Source organism: Chiloscyllium plagiosum, unplaced genomic scaffold (assembly GCF_037043375.1).
Source record: "Chiloscyllium plagiosum isolate Xiang-an unplaced genomic scaffold, Cpla_swu_hap1 HiC_scaffold_2, whole genome shotgun sequence".
Lineage (NCBI taxonomy): Eukaryota > Metazoa > Chordata > Chondrichthyes > Orectolobiformes > Hemiscylliidae > Chiloscyllium > Chiloscyllium plagiosum.
The window spans coordinates 72,444,021-72,461,826 of NW_028270140.1; the positions used below are offsets into that span (position 1 = coordinate 72,444,021).

Sequence of the window (17,806 nt, forward strand, 5' to 3'; positions counted from 1 at the left end):
GCAATGTGTTCAGAATGTCATGATCTTGGTCGGTCAAACATTTGCTTAAAAACAGATCTGCATCAGTATCTGCAACCACAGCTCCCCCGCTCCCCTCCCCCACCCCCACATCTAATGTTCAACTTAACCTTTGTGTTTTATGTTCAATCACAAAAAATGTCCAGATGTGATTTCTGGATGGTTGATATACACTAGCAAATTATACCTTCAATGGCCATTTTGGCAATAGTTTCCAATGTTAGTTAAAATACAATACAAAAACAACCACAAACCAAAACAGTGAAACAGCATGTTATATTAAAAGAATTATGTTACAGTACAGAGACCACTAGAGACAGACTAGTTGAGGTTACATTTCCAGTGTTTCAAATCTTTGCTTTCATTCAAACAAAGATTACTATTTTTTTATACACTTATGAATATCCAGTGTGGTCCTGCAGCATTTTACATTCTGTTCTCCTACTGTCACATTTATAACTAGCCACATGTGACCAGTTCCTTTTAAATATACAACAAACATTCAGGAACAGAAATGCATTTTTGTCCATCCATTAGTTATAAAACATAACTACTGATTTTAAGAAACTTTTAAATATAACAATTTTTCTAAGGAAGAAAAGGGGATAAAAAGCTAACATGTTGACCACAGGGCACTTTCAGTAGTACATAATGCATCTGTACAAATAAACTTATTCCTTAGTTAGCCATTTTTTTCTTTTTGCTTACTTGTGTTATAACAGCAATTTGGTAGCTCTGTAAGTCTTAGCTTTATGGTTAAAACCTGGACAGTAAGGGTGGAAAGCTGTATGGCCTCAGAGCCATCCCATTAACAGGCACATTTTTAAAAATTTCATGGTATAAAGGCTATCAGCAGATAGGAATTAATATAACAATGTTTGCAATTATTCTAAGTAAAGAGATTTATCACAATGTTAAAAACAAAAATTGTGGATGTGGTGGACAACTTCCTGGAAGTCAGGTGATCCACCAAAATGGTCAAAAAGGCCTGGACATCCAAACTAGATTTCTACATCTTATGAATCTAATTGAGAAGCATGGCTGGTTTCCTTTTAGGTTGGGGGCAGACAGTTATGCCTGGACAGATTTGAAATGGAGAGAGGAAATGAGGAAGGAAAAAGAAAAAAATAGCCAAAATGTAGCAGTCATTGAAATGTACAACAACGTTGTTATTTTGTAGACTTGCTCACCATCTTCCAGTGCTAGGTTTGTGTTACCTTATAGAACTAAGGCCATTATTTGTAGTCATTAGGACCACAGATTTGCCAGATGTGTGCATAAAAATATAGCAGTCACAGGACCATCACTCACAACATAAATGCACTTCACAAAGTAGTTTTTAGTATCATTGTAATGAATAATTGGGGATGTCTGCATGTCCAATGAAAAGATTACAAAATGATCAACATTCCAGAGTGATGCTCAGCACTGCATCTCCCATCCCAACTACTAATCAAGTTTCCACATAACCTGCGTTTTTGCATTTACCTTTAAAAATGAACAGCGCTGATAAAATGTCAAAGTTTGATAATCCTGCAAAAAATAAGGTTTTGAAGAGCACAAACATCATCACTTCCACTGCACATTAACAAGTTAGGCTGTCACTCTATTATACCCTTATCATTTTCCTACTGGCACACTGCAGACTGCAGAGTTACTTAACTGCTAGGCTCAAGCTGAGTCAATGGTCTAAACTTATGTAGTATATAGCTATAGAAAACTGTTGATAAATGCAGTGTCCATGACTGATAGACTCCATAACTATATACAGTGGTGAGTATACTTTTTAATATTTTGTTCAGATAGCATTAAAAATATTAAAACAATGCTCAGTCATGGATTTAATTCCAGTGCTAAATCTACTTCTTAGTACATGTCCAAAACTAGACTTAACAAAGGCACAGTGCCTGGAACGGACCACAGACTTGATTTCTTCTTTGTGTTAATCATGTTGGAAATGATTTAATGTTAAGGACATGGGACATAGAAAGTTAATTTGTCTACAGTCTTCAAAACATCTTAAAAAACACTCTTAGAATGCCAAAGACCTCACATCAAAACCAGCAGAGCCGGTCTTCATCCAACAGGCTTCTGGGTGAATACAAGTCACACAACAACTCATTTTAATTTTAATTTTGGAACCAAAAGTATCTTTTGATAATTAATCACAAGTACATTTCTGTGTAAGTAGGCATTTGCAACATCTGGATATCCAATCCATTTAAAACTTTGAATTGCTGGTTCATTGTCCTTAATGAAAGAGGTAAAACAAAAAGAAATCCACTGATGATCTATTGTCAATTTTCTCTCTGCACTGAAAAAAAAGTACGTCAGTTTAACTGTAGCAATGAGTATATTATATTTGATCATTTAGAAAAAGGTGACTTGAAATTTCCAAACACCTGGGGCAGAATTATGTCTACACCATCTGGGAGTAAAGCAGCTGATGGAATTTAGAGTGTAAACTTCAGCAGCAAGTATTGCCTGCAAGCGATTATGGCATTTCGATTTTCTTAGCCACCACTTGAAATAACAGAATGAGAATTGAGCAAGCTCTTCCTTTGCTGACACCCAATTTCCTAGTCTGACTTGTCTGTCTGCACTTGATTTGACTAAACAATAGAGATGAATTTTTTTGAAGAACATACCTTTAGAACAGGCAAAAAAAAACGTTTTTTTTACACTATTCTTTCTACTCCTTTCCAATAACATTTAGAACTTTGTATTTAATTAAACTGAATATTACTGAAAATAATATAAGTTTTGCCAAAGCCTTTGGCTTGCACTAATCAGGACAATCATGATTTATATTGCATGAGAGGACAGCGTTGATTGATTGGCAAGTGGACTTTGATTGGTAGAGGTGTAGCCATGGAGACTGCGCTCATTACTGTTGATTGACAGTAAACAGCCAGGACTTTTTTAAATTGGAAACCAGGCAGGTTGACTCTGATTGGTCAGGTCACTGCCTTGAGAAATGTACCAGAAATGGCTATTACCTATTTTGATGAGTTGAAATAGGCATAGAGAGTGTGTACATGTTCTTTCTGACTGCAGAAATTATGGCTGTGTGTATTGATATAGTTAATAGCAGTCAGAGTCCATTGTCAACTAATCCACATTCTCCTCTTATACAGTATAATTTACCAGACATTTTCCTTCGAATTTGTAATCTTGTGAAATATCCTCATGACTGCAAGATTAAAAAAGTTTTGACAAACTGTGCCTTTTTTCAGTAATGCTAAAGTTCTGTACTAATAAATTACTATTTATAAAATGAATACCTAAATATCATGTTTTTTTTCCCAAATAAACTCAATTTCATAATCATGTATTTTTGCTAAAATACACTATTGTTCACATTTTAAAAGGTCTTCAACAAAACATAACATCTGGGAGGTCATGAAGATGTCTGTTCTTCCGTTGGCCTCCCACCCCTTACCTCACTCTCATGACCAATTACTACTCCCGACATTCATATGGTATCTTCCACATAAGAAAAAATCATTTTTACAGGAGGAACGGTGATGTTGAACAGGAAGTATGAATTGATCAAGACATCCTGAAAAACCTTTTGTACAGGCTTTTAATAAATGGTAAGATAAAGCAGCAAAGAAGTTTAATGCAACTTTTCTGGATGGCTAAAGACTGCCACTGACAGTGAAGTTGAGGAAATGGAGATGCATTACTTTGAGTCTGACTACCAGTCTGTGCAGGCCTGCAGATAGAATTGAAAAACTCTCCACAGATAGACTAGATCCACTGAATGAATGCAAAAGCATCATCCTTTTGTTAAAGTCCAAAGTGGAGGAGCCAACAGGTGGATTTAAACCACTGAATTCTATACAAACTGATATTTGCCTAGAGTGTGACTGGGAAAAACTAAGTATTGAAATGAACAAGAGTTCCAATGATGGGAATGATCAAATACAAAAGAAAAACTGGATGATAATTTGAGATCAGAATCAACAGGATACCAAGGCTGTGCACCATGTTCTGTTCAGGTGAGCAATCAGAGAAGGTGGTACAAACAGTACCATGCAATGCCAGGCCTGAGGTGAACTGAATTACTTTGATTTCTACAATGTTGAGTTAAGAAAAGTTCTGGTTTAATTTTGCAGACTTTAAATTTAAAATAAAATCAACCTCATTAAATTACAAGACTTAGCTTTTGTGAATATTATCATACACATTTGAACATGCATTTTGATTTTTCAAAATGAGCTGTAGATTCAGTCCAACTCAAGGTATCATTGCTGTACAATGGTATATCTGAAAATGTGTGGTGAATTCAAAACTCAAGTTCAATCTAGGGAATGCCCGATATGGAAAATGAAAGTATTTTCTGCACAAGAATCAGCAACATGGAATGATCAATGCAACTTCTGTGTTAAATCTTTCTATTGTTAAATGACATTAATAGACAGACTTTTAGGGCTCAAAGTCATTTGTCCAATCCACTCACAAAGAAGTTCATAAAATGTATTGAAAATTGGCCCTTGAAATCATTATCCACTGTTGTTATTAGGATCTCCTCATAGCCAAGTTTCCCTAGTATGTTCTAAGGGCTGGATTTTCTGGACCTAGTCCCAGTTGGAATAGTGAATCTATTTACAGATCGGAAACCAGAATGGCATGGGAGTTTATGTTGTCATGGCTCTTCTTCTGAGCCACAGCATTCAAATCTCACTGGAGATGGGAAGAAAAAATACATTGATTTTGTCAAACAAATGATTTTTATTTAAAGGGACCATGACATGGGTTACAAGGGATCAAATACCCAAGGAGCATTTTTTGGATTTTTCAGCAACCACAGTACTGGAAAAGACCAGGGAAGGCTGCTCTTTAACTCTTGCCTTGAGATCCTGCAGTGGAATCTGAGAGATTGTAATGAGGTGAGCTCTCCAAAGGTCAAAAGAGGAAGTGGACAAGCTCTCCAAACAAGCAAGCTTGAATTTAAGTGATAAAGGAACTGCAGAGGTATGCTCAGTGCACCAAGAGGATCCAGGCCTCAGGAAGCTATGATAGGTGAGGGCATAACATTTTCTGGTGTGATGCCACCACCTATTACTTTTGCACAGCACTACTCTTGTCAACACATCTTGTCATTCCATTTATTTCTGTATCTACAGGTCGCTCACTTCACCTCTAAGACAACATATATACCCACCTTCATCATGTTGTCCTCCACATTCCTACCCACAGAAACATTCTAACACTCTTAACTGTGTTTCCTTTCCTCCTGGAGAAGGAAACATACACATTTTTGGAAAGGCACAGGTTCAGAGTTGGTGATAGGGAAGTGGGGGTCACTTTATTGGCTATTGGTTTTACGTGCCATCCTGGTTGGTGGGAAGGAGGTCTTGTGCCAGGAGACTGCCAAAATTAGGAGCATCTTGCAGGGAGAAGCTGAGCTCCTCAGGCACTGGTGCTCAGACATACTGGGAGAGATGATCCTCTCTCTGCGGCTCCCACTTTTTTCTGGGGGTGAAGTGGGGGAGTCTCCTCTCCTGCCAGCACTGTCTTGGTTTCCATCACCTCTGCCCTGAGGATGAGCATGTGACAGAGGAGGAGACAGCTAGTGCTTCTGCTGCCTCTAGTGACATTGGTGGTGGTGTTACATCCTGTCTGGTCCACAACCAGAGATGCAAGTTGCAGTTGCAGAAGCTGCTCCTGTGCTATGCAAACTAATAGCAGGGAAGTGTAGCCTGCAGTGAGTGAAATGCCAGACAGGTAAAATGTCTTCCAAAAACAATCTGAGACAAATGCTTCGGACAGCAGCCTCTCAATGGCCAGGGCTGAAGCTTCTCACTCTCACTGAAGAAGCTCTTTCCACTGTACACTCAACTTACTGTGTCTGGCAAGTTGGTGTCAGTCCGTCTACCTGGACCAGCAAATCCAGAATACATTGTTAAAACAACACTCAGTTACTTTTTAATTTCTAACTTAATTTTAGTTACAAAATCAAGAGACCCAAAAATCCCTGCTGTAGTGATTGTAATGAAGTCAGCCAGCTAGAATATGGGAGGTCCGTGATTGGGCCAGCTGAACAACCCCAATCAGGGAGCTATGGCTGACATAGAAAAAGGTGAATGTCAGAGATCCTGACACTCTGGTAGCTGCCACTGAAGTGAGGCAGTACTAAAATCAAGGACTGTTTATGTGTAAATAAAGGGTGACTTGGTGACTGATACCGGCTTCTATGGAGTTATTTTACCTGCTGATCCTAAATTCTGCCCTAGTGAAATTTAGAAAAAGGCAGAATGACGTTGGGATTCTAACATCAATTTTAGGACATTAATACCCCAGTAAGCATATAAACATGCCTCACGTTCATAGAAAGTTTGGAGGGCTACGGATGCCAAGACAGTTTGCTGAAACAGTCTTCTTCACTGCCCTGAAACTGCGTCAGAGTTATAATCAAAGTAGTGAAACGTAAAATAAACCTTCTAGTACTCATCCCTCAAACTTCATGCCTTTTGAATGCCAACTCATACTTTGTCCCCAGTCCTCACGGCCACTCATATCTTCCATGCCTTTCCATATTGCTCCTCTGTGCAACTCCCATGGCCCTTATACCCTCCAGGTATAGTAAGAACATTTAAATGACATTTGGTTAAGTCCATGAAGGAAAGATTGGGAAGGATTTGGACCAACCACAGGAAGATGGACAAGTTTAATTTGGCAGCATGGTCAGTGTGGACGGGTTGGACTAAAGCTCTGCTTCCATGCTGTATGATTCTATGACTCCATGCAAATCTGGGGAGAATCCATGAAACCCCACTCATGCCATGGCTTTTTAGAGCCCTCTACCAACTAAATTCATAAATGTTGGTGATGAAAATTGCCTGTTGATGCACCTCTAAATGCAATTCATAAAGTGCAGATGCAGGAAATATGCTCTGCCTGCATTCCCCACTGTTAGTAAAAAGGGTAGTTGCCGGGTTTGGGAACAGGACATCTGGAATTGATGCTTTTCCCCACTTTGACTAAGGAATAGAACCTTTACACTCAGTGAAGTCTTGGGACTTGACTATAGTTATATTGTTGTTGTTAGACTAGGTCCTATTCCAACGTTTTAATTGAATTCAAAATTCACAAGCTTCCATGGTAGGATTTGAACCCATGGAGCTCTAGGTTACTGATCCAAGAATATTACCACACACCACTATCTGCCCCTATTATTAGACTGCCATAAAAATACTTACAGTTTGTCTTCCATTAGACCAGCCTGCACATTTCAGCAAAGCTATAAGGAGCAATAAGACCTTGCTTATATATCCTGTCAAACACATTCCCAGAAAACTCCATAACAGAGTAGATGGAATGATTGAAACTTACACCAAGGTGAATTTTCAGGAGGACCATTAAGGAGGAGAGCAAAGTGGGTAAGAGGAAGTTCTGCACGGAATTCCAGAATGTAGACCCAAAATGGATGATGATATTGCCCTCTGAGGGGAGCAATGGAAAAAACCTAAGTCGCTGAGGCAGACAGAATTCTTCTTGTAGGGTGACGACAAGGTTAAAAAGTAGTATCAGTGCGTTGCAGAGATATTATAAAAACAGAGGAGAATTTTAAAGTGGAGATGGAAGATGTTCAGAATAGGATTATGGACAATAAAGTTTTGGATGAGCAGAAGGGTATGGGGGGGTGGGGGGGTGAGGGATAGGAGACTGGTAAGGAAACCACTGAAAAATCAAACACTGGAAGTAATAAAGGTGTGGATGAAACTTTCAAGAGCTCATGGCTAGTTAGAAAAGGGGAGTGAAGATGAAAGTGTAACAATAACAACCATAAATGTAACGTTTATTTTTCATCTTGTCATGTACTGATTTAAAAATAGGATGATGTTAAATCCTTGTTTATCATGGAGTTCCCCAAGGTTCAGTGATAGGTATGAATCTTGAATAGCAAGATGATGTGTCAGTAATGGGATGTGATGCATTGGGCAGTGCAAAGTTAGCAGTGTGAACGTGAGGAAATGTCATTGACATTGACCACATTAAATCTCTATGAAATTGCTGCCAAGACTCAGGACCAACTCTAAAAAATGACCTTCATGGCTACCTGCTCCCATTCTCTTCCTACAGTTGTTCTCAAAGGTCTCCTGGCTCCCTGTGGAACAATGGCATCTCTCTTACTGGTCATCTTGATCACAAGTGCTTCCAATGAACATCTTTTATCCTGGAACACATTCTCTAGAAAGAGGCAGCTGCATTGGTGATCATTTTATCATTATTTAAATTGCAGCAATATTCTGCATTACAGATGGGATAACTGCCTTTACAAATTGAAGTTTGCTTACCCCAAATAGTTTGGGAACAACATTGCAGGTCTCCCCTGATAAATACAGAGGATGCCAGTAGTATTAAGACAACAGTAGTGTGGGACCTCTTTGCTCAGATATTGCAATCTTTCAGGTGAGATAGGTGCATCAAATTTGCACGTTCAGAAGAATAGACATGGACATGTTGCAAATCATGAACTCACCTTCAAAAACCTAATTTGTTGCTTGTGAAACCAGAAAAAAACAACCGTTGTCATTGCTCAGTTGAGGTCTCTAAGGACATTATGTATAGGATGCAGGGAACAGCTATTCAAACTTTAGCTTCATTATGGTACACAGTTAAGCTTCTGTTCTCCATTCTCCAAATCTGACTCACTGATTATTAACCATCTATATCATCAGTACCTGGCTGAAGACCATCAAGAACACCAACTTAAGACTAACAGGAACATGCTTAGGCAAATTAAACGGTGATGTAATCATAGGTAGGAAAAGGATTCCTATATCACAACTTGATATAGAAAATCCAAAGGAATTCAACTTAAATGGCTGCAGAAAGGGTAATGCTTTCATTGTGCTGCTTTAGTATGGAAAATATGTTTGCTACGAGTCAACAGCAATTCTTTATCATGCTGATAAACTGAAATTTGAACCATAATATATCCTGAATTGAGGATTACTTCCTCTTGAATTTGCCCTTGACCATAGACATGGAATTCAGTTTTTCCATCTATTTGGCCTTATGCTTCCAATCTGTGGGAGTTTACTCAAGTAAACATCACAGCAGACATTTCCTTCTGATATAAACACTGGCAGATGAAAATGTTCTTGGTAACTCATGCAAAGTTTTAAAATATAAGCCTACATTAAAGTGGTCAGAAATGTAACCTAAACCTAAGAAGCTATCTAGAAGAAATAAGCTAAACATATAAAACTTCCTTCAAAAGAAGTAAGGTTAATTTAGACAGCAAAGAACCAATTTCAATGTGTCCAAGAACAGATGAGAAGTCCATAGGCGACCCTTTGATTTTTCTGGGTGCAATAGTTAAATAAAGTGAAACAAGAAAATTCAGAATACTGATGATACTTGGGCCAAAGATAAATTTTTGCAAGCCATGTTTGAAATGAAATAATGAGAGATACATTAATGAATAAGCAATAAACAATATAAGATCCACAGAAGTAATGATTTATCCAATTATAACGGTGAGAGGTTGCAGTAATTTAGCAGTATCAATAAGTCCATTCGATAGAGTACATTCATCTCAGGGTTCATACAGCAACGTATGGACAGTTCATGACAGTCTCTTGATTGTAATTCACTTTATTTTTCTATTATTATGCTTGGACAGTTGGCAGACTATATTAGTATTGGTGCATTTGATGTAAATCCTGTTGACATTTAAATCAATGTAAAGGCTGATCATGAACATCAGTCACAAACCCACACACAAAGCCTCCAACTACCACAAGAAATAAAGCATCTGCATTATTCTTATTAGATGCGTTACAGTTGACTTCCTTTCGCCCTTTATTCCTTACTCATCCACAACTGTTTAATAATGTTAGACGTTTTAAGTCAGCAAATAAAAACTGTTTTTCATCAGTCACTAGTTGACTGTCCAAGACATTGCTCACAGCAAAATGGTTTAGGAATGAAAGTGGAAACCCAATCCAGGAGGTGAGAGTAGTGAGGTTACAATCATAGAATCCCTATAGTGTGGAAACAGGCCATTTGGCCCAACACGTCCACACCAACCCTCGGAAGAGTAACCCACTCAGATCCATTTCCCTACCTTATTAGTCTACATTTCCCCTGACTAATGCACCTAACCTATACATCCCTGAACACTATGGGCAATTTAGCATGGCAAATTCACCTAACCTGCACATCTCTGGAATGTGGAAGGAAACCGGAGCACCCGGAAGAAACCCATGTAGATACGGAGAGAATGTACAAGCTCCACACAGACAGTCGCTCAAAGCTGCAATTGAAACTGGGTCCCTGGTGCTGTGAGGCAGTAGTGTTAACCACTGATCCACCATGTCATGAGAAGTGAAACTGGGACAAATGAGGTCAGAGGGGATTACAGTTAAAATGATTAATTTTCAGAAGAAGATTTGAGTGGATTGAGAGACAACCATTCATTGGCTAAGGACAGTGAATACGATAAAAGAAACATTTATTGCAAGACCACTTTAAGAAGTAGTCAGAGAATTCAAAGATTCTCGGGTAGGACTAGGAAAACAGAATAAGAGCCTGGGAGGGAGTAGAAACATTCTGGCTGACAGTAGGTAGAAAGTGTTTCTAAGTTGGCTGAAAGTTAAGAGTAGGAGGATAAGGGCCAGTAAGGCCTGTGCAGAGACCGAAGCATAAAATCCCAAAGATTAACTGATGTATTTGAAGCTCTGGAAATTGGCCCGAAAGAGGGGATGACCATGTGAGGGATAGATAAAATATAGAATGGATAACATAAGCCATTTAATTTTGAATTTTGTTTTTGTCTGTTCCATTACAAAATGTAATTTAAGTGATTTATGATGTGGTGCACTGGGGAGTCAACCAAGCTGCTTGAAAATATTTATTTTAAAGGATTTGTTTGGTCACTTTAGTGGTAGTTATTTTCCAGAAAATACGAAGTAATTTGCAAAGTTTAATACTTTCGGCTTAGTTTTTTCCCCAATATGTGAAACACCTGAGCCAATCAGCATGTTTCACAACTTGCAGATTTCTCACACTCTTTCTCCCCTAATTTTCACAATGTTTGCAATATATTGTGGCATTATATCACTGTTGTTACTTTCAACCCTGTGTCTTTCTGACAAAAGCAACACTAATCACTTTCAAGCATCAAGTGATTATTCCAGGATGTATCAAACCTTAAGGTTTCTGGTTGCCTTACCTTCATATTTTCAACAAGCTTCACTTTTGGCAAATTTCAAGAATATTACTGTTTAACTTCATAGTCCTATTAAAATATTTTGTGAATATTGTAATACAATGGAGAGTTAATAAAACACAAGATCAATCAATACTGAAATGAAGTACCATCCTCCATCCCCTTTCCCAATGAGCATAACTAACCTTTGTCACCAAGGCTGAAGGAGAGCTTTGGTGAAATTAATTATAAAAAGTCTTGAAAACAAAATAAATAGTTGAAACCTTCTGGTCCTTCATTCAATTAATGGCAGAAGAAGCTTATCCCATCCACTCAAGATCTGGATGTTGTGGGTTTTGTGATCCTAGATGGTTGTGTCCAGAAATTATGATCAAATACAGCACAGAGCTGAGAGATGATGCCAAGGACATTAAAGTCTTTGTTTTGCAAAGTCAGCCATAAAGAGCAAATCTAACAAAAGTGCTATAGTGAAAGGTATCTTTGTGTTCAGGCTCCATTCCTAATAAATAACTTCATAGACTGTAGCCTTCTTGTCCCCAGAGCCAGTGACAATGTATTTATCATCCACTGAGATGTCGCAGCTCAGCACTGAAGAGGACTCCTTCGACTGTGAAGTTAAAAAAAAATCAAACAAATGAAAGGGAAAGAAAATAAGCTTGTCTATGTTATTATGGAAAACTTAGCACCAATGAGCACTTTGTTAGAGAATGAACAATGTACATCATTACACAGAATTTAGTAGCATGCCACATTTAACTTCATGCTCCATTGCTGTTGACACCAATTTGAACTGAAGCGCTATTAGGTCAACAAACTAATGCTATTGCCTTCAGGTGAATAGTTTGGGTTTCTTTCGCCTCCACTTTTTCCTAAGGCAGAACCACTATCTTGGCAACATAACCCTTGCTTTTCAGTTCTGAATGTTCAGCCCACCTGAATGAACCAGTGATCTATGTCCCCATTCAGAAATGAAGTCAAGAATTCTAACTCCCAACCACATTGTTGTTCATTTCTAACTTGAAGTAGAGTGGATTCTACAGCACTTTGGGTACTACAAAAGCATTGATTCTGCAAAATGTTCCACAACATAAACAAATAATTGTTTGGAGTTATTTCACATGATCCAAGGGATACTGTCTGGGAATCCAACAGACTTAACCCACATTAAAAATTGCAAGGCTAGTGGACAGATTTCTCTGAGCATACTGAACTAAATTGCTTGGAAGCAATCAAAGAAATAATGATGGGATGGGTTGCATATTCAAAAGGAAATCTGTCCAATTTTCTTGTCTGTTAAATTAGCTGGACAAAAAATTTATGCTGGGTTGCTAATAGTGTGGTATCCTCCTGTGTGATCTTCCTCTATTCATTATATTCAGACAATTTATTATACCCATATAAGGGATAAGAATAAGGAAATCATTGTATATCTTTCTTGGAACTTCTGTTCCTGTAGATTTAATAAAGGTTTTTAAATTTCTGTATTGACAGAAATTTTAATTTCTAAATTTTTTAGCGGTCTTACCGTTTTTAAATTCACTATGACTTGCACAAAATTTAATATTTAATTTAATATACAGGTCGTTCTGATTTTAAATACTTTCTGCAAATTCACTGTAATGCGATTGATGAATTGGAGAAGCTGTTTCTAAAGTGGGAGCTTTGAAAATGTGTGTTGGTTGTGATGCGATTACAATGGCAACACCTTGAATGCTGTTTCTAAAGCACAATTTTTCCATAATGCGGAGGTGCACACAAACATGACCATCATATTATAGAAGAACCGACTGTACATTTTAATTTATGTACAATAGCAATTTGTTGAAATGTTACTATCTACAGTATCTCTTTTCTCTTCCTCCCTCCCCAGAAAATACTTCTCCACCATTTACACATGGAAGTTGATGCAAATAAATTTTTGGATGTAATTTTAAGACCAATCACGCAACCAAGATCTAAAAGACGATATATCTATTAATTTGGTAAAATACATCCAGTGAACTAGCTAAACAATCAATTTGCTGTGAATTTTACTTTTCGATTACAGTAATGGGACAAAAGCAAGAGCTACAGTGACCAAATTACGAGTACAAAATTAATAAATGCCAGTCGACTAAATGGCCATTAAAAGCTCATCTAAGTCTCTGATTGCAACATGAATCAAACGGAAGCTTTTGGTTCTATTTTTCTGCCAGCAAACTATTGTCATTACCCTTTCTACTTTATAAGCTTTCTTATATATTTTTCTTTGTGAAAAAAACTACTGAGGGTGAGGAAAATGTTATGATAGTCTAAAATATAAGATGCTGACATCTTTCCTCAAAGAGCAACCCATTTGGATGAATCTTGCTATTCTTTCCTGTATCTTTTCTAATGTATATATCTCCTTTTTTTGTTCTGCAAAGTAGTGGTAGACAAGATAGTATGACCAATACAATGTAAAATCTAATCAGAACATCTTTATTACTTTCCCAGAGAGGGCTATTTTAAGTGGATTAAGACATCTGCAATTCATTGCTTAATCTTTGGAGCTGACACACAGAGTCAACTTCATCTCAATAGTCTGGGCTTGTTTCAGATCCAGATTCAGGAACAAAATAGTGTTCTCGTGTACTGGGGTTGTGAGTGTGTTGCTGGAAAAGCACAGCAGGTCAGGTAGCATCCAAGGAGCAGGAAAATTGATATTTCGGACAAAAGCCCTTCATCAGGAATGTGGCTGGGAGTCTAGGGGGTGGCGATGGGGGGGGGGGGAGGGGGGGGGGGGGGGGAGGTAGCTGAGAGCGTAATAAGTGTATGGAGGTGGGGATAAAGGTAATAGGTCAGAGGGGAGGGTGGTGCAGATAGATGTTAAGGAAATTTGACAGGTGAGACAGGTCATGAGGGTGGTGCTCAGCTGGAAGGTTGGATCTGGGATAACATGGGGGAGGGAGGGGAAATGAGGAAACTGGTGAAATCTACATTGATGCCATGCGGTTGGAGGATCCTGAGGTGTAAGATGAGGCATTCTTCCTCCAGGCGTCGGGTGGTAAAGGAGTGGTGATGGAGGCGGCCCAGGACCTGCATGTTCTCGGCAGAGTGGAAGGGGGAGTTGAAGTAATACTGGGTTAGTCAGTTAGTTAGATCTAGTTCAGTTACTAGATCTTTTGCTAATTCATTCACAGGATGTGCAATGCATCTTGCAAATAGTACACATTTTGCTCCTGTATTTCAGTGGTGGAGGAAGTGAATGCTGAAAATGTTGGATGGACACCAATCAAGTGGATAGAAGTGTTGAGCTTCTTGAGTATTGTTGGTGTTACATTCATCCAGGTAAGTGGAGTGTATTCCATCATATTCCTAACTTGTACCTTGTAGACAGTGGACAGACTGAGTCATCAGCAAATTGCTTCTTGCAGAACTCCCAGCCACTCTTCTGCTCTAGGAGCCATAGAATTTATATGGCTACTCAAATTCAGTTTCTGGCCAATGCAGTTTGCAGCATGTTGAAAGTTGGGGGCATAGCAATGATAATACCATTTGCTATCTGCCAACTTTCTGTTACAAACAACATAGGGTCAAACATTGTATAAATGTTCAAAAGGATTTTGATGGGAAGTAGTGAAATAATATTTTCAGTGAACCACATGAGCACAAAAGAACTGGTAAGAAGGTGAGATCTCTCACTATCACTCCATTTTATAATAGTTTTATAAAGTTATGTTTGTGCATTGTTTCATATCAATGAATGCCATGTTTCCCTCTCCCAATAAAAAGCTCAATCAGCTTCATCTGCTTTTATACTGTAATTATAATCAGTTAGAAATAATGACTGACATTATACATTATGCCAGAATAAAAATCATTAAAGGAATAAAAGAATAAAAGCTTTAAAAGATCTTTAAATGCATCTACTGCAGTCAATAAAATTGAAGTAAATTGGGCTTCTCAGAATCTTCCTTTGGGTGTATTCTTCAGATTTTATAGGCACATTAAATTACCAAGAGAATCAGTGATGCATCATCTATGGATTATAAACACTTCAGTGTTTCAGTACAGTGTAACATAGGCTTGGAGATGGAAATTACTAATGATCCATCCTTACCTGAAATATGCTTGCTCCATAAGGTGTTCTCCAGGCATTCAGCAGATTATCCTTGCCAGTGCTTACAAACCACTTACCTAGAAGCCAGTTTTAAACAAAACAAAAATCACTATTTTGAGAAATTATTTTTGGGTTTATAATCACCAAGCTTATTTATAACAAGTCATTATTTTGCCAAACACCATTTTCTGTGAAAACTTGCATTTGGATTTAAATTTGCTTATAATGTACTCAATTGAATTTTTAAGGCATTATAAGAACTTAAGAAATATGATCAGGAGTGAAATACAGGGCAACCCCCATATCTGCGGAATAGTGTTCTGCGTTTTCAGTTACATGCAGTTTACTGCGGGCTGAACATATTTTAGGGAACCTTCCAGTACCAGGGATGAGGAGACCTCTGGGAAGATATATTTTCCATTTAATTAAATGGGTTCAGTCCTACCCATGGTTTTGGGCTTCCGCAGTAGGTCCTAGAACGTATCCCCATAGGTATGGGGGGTCGGGGGGGGAACTACTGTATTCATCCCCTCATGCCTGCTCCACAATTCTGTAAGATTACAGCTGATCTGCCACATGCCTTTTTAGTCCCAGCTGATCATAGCCCTCAACTCCTTGACATTTCAATAATCTATCTATCTCCAAATAAAATTCTTCCAGGGATACAGCCTCTACAACATTCTGAGGTTATGGATTCCAGACATTCATTCTGGGAGAAGAAATTCCTTTGCATCTCGCGTTAAATTACAGAATTATATCCCCTTATTCTGTAACTATGTCCCCTAGTTTGAGATTCTGTCACTAATGGAAACATCTTCTCAACACCTACCCTGAGAAAGCCCCCTCAGAATCTTCTATGTTTCTGAATCTTATGTTTCAACAAGATCACTCCTCATTCTTCTGACCTCTAATAAATAAAGGCCCAACTCATTTTGTCATTCTTGATAAGTCAACCCCTTTATCCCAGGAATCAGCCATGTGAACCTCTTTTGATCTGTCTCCAATACTAGTATATCCTTTCTTAAATACAGGTCCACAACTGTACGCAGTACTCCAGGTGCTTACCAACACCTTGTATAGTTGTAAAAAGACTTCCTTATTTTAAACTCCAAACCCCTAGCAATACATGCCAAAATTCCATTTGCCTTCTTAAATACTGTTGCGACTAGACCTCACTGTGCTGCACTTTTCTACAAACCCTTGCCATTTAAATAATTGTCTGCCTATTGATTCTTCCTAGCAAAATGCACGACCTCACCTTTCCTACATTAAACTCCATCTGTCAAGTTTTGCCTACTTACTTAAACTATCTGCATCCTTTTGTTGATTCCTATGTCCTCATTATAACATACCCTCCAACTATTTTTAAATCAGCATCAAATTTGGATGAAATATACTCTGCCAGCTCCCCAAGTCATGAATGTAGATAGTAAATAATTGAGGCACGAGGTCTAATCCTTGTGGCACTCCATTAGTTATATATTTTCCACCTGAAAAAAATTCAGTGTACTGAAATCTACTGTTTTGAAGTATTTCAACCAATATGTCTACTATTTCTGCTGCAGTGTCCTAGTTATAATTTCCACCTCTTCCTGTCACACATTGTTGAATTGTTTATAGCATTGTAATGGAACCATGGCAATGGATTTACAATTGAATCATTCAGACTTAAATTCCACACCTTTGGTAGATTTATTCTCATTAACCTTGAATTATTGAGAAGGTTGATCCTTTTTTGCCGATAAATCAAAACTGCTTCAAGAGATAATCAAAAGGGCATTTATTATCATTAGCTAGATTCACTTTAAATTGAGCAGTAATCAAAAATAAGAAAAACAGAAAACATCCAAATAAAAGAGGAAGCATGAAGAATTACCAAAGGTCTTTCTGTACCAGTAAAAGCTTGAATGAGGTTGCGAGATAATGTAGATTGGGAATTATTTGTATAATCATTACACAATCAGCCTGCTGAAAAGGCCTCACTTTCACTTGCAAACACATCTAATTTCACAGCTAAATTGTTTATGGTTGAGGTGAATCCTTAGTTCTGAATAGGAAAAAAACATTCTTCTGAGAAGGCAAGATACACTCCTGATGGGAATCAGCAGGAAACGTCATTCAATATTCAATGAGTAAATTGAGCAAAGGGGATATTACTAGAGTTTAATTGCTACTTTAAATGTGGGCCTAAGGGTGAAGTGGGTGTGACTTTCCCATGAAGTCCCTTTGAAGGAAGAGAATTCAAGTTCAGTTTTGTCACAATAGACACAATTCTTTTATTTTAATTTTAGTGATTTTCTATATGGGATAGGTGGACACAAAATGCTCTCAATCCTTCCATAGGATCAACTCACAAACCCACTTTGGATAGTTCTTTCAATTTCCACTTCCTGCCAATCCTATTTGAAAAGCTGACCAGGCAGGCAGATGACACCTTGGAGTAAAAATCTCTCTGGTATTATGTGAGGAAAGCTCTTTGTCATCCATCCTGGCCCACTCCCTCCCTTTGCCCTTCAGCC

The 17,806-nt window shown here is 38.1% G+C and overlaps 1 protein-coding gene across 11 annotated transcripts in view; it reads right to left on the minus strand.

Annotated features, from left to right (window-relative positions):
• Positions 1-275: 275 nt before the first annotated feature.
• LOC122561155 (transducin-like enhancer protein 4) overlaps positions 276-17,806 on the minus strand; it is a 221,979-nt gene continuing 204,448 nt past the window's right edge. For all 11 annotated transcript variants that reach the window (XM_043712657.2, XM_043712648.2, XM_043712664.2 and 8 more), the window contains 2 exons: positions 15,288-15,364; positions 276-11,813 (listed from right to left, as the gene is read on the minus strand). In XM_043712657.2, coding sequence (XP_043568592.1) covers positions 11,706-11,813; positions 15,288-15,364 — 185 coding nt within the window. In that variant the 3' untranslated portion in view covers positions 276-11,705. The remainder of the gene's footprint in view (positions 11,814-15,287; positions 15,365-17,806) is intronic.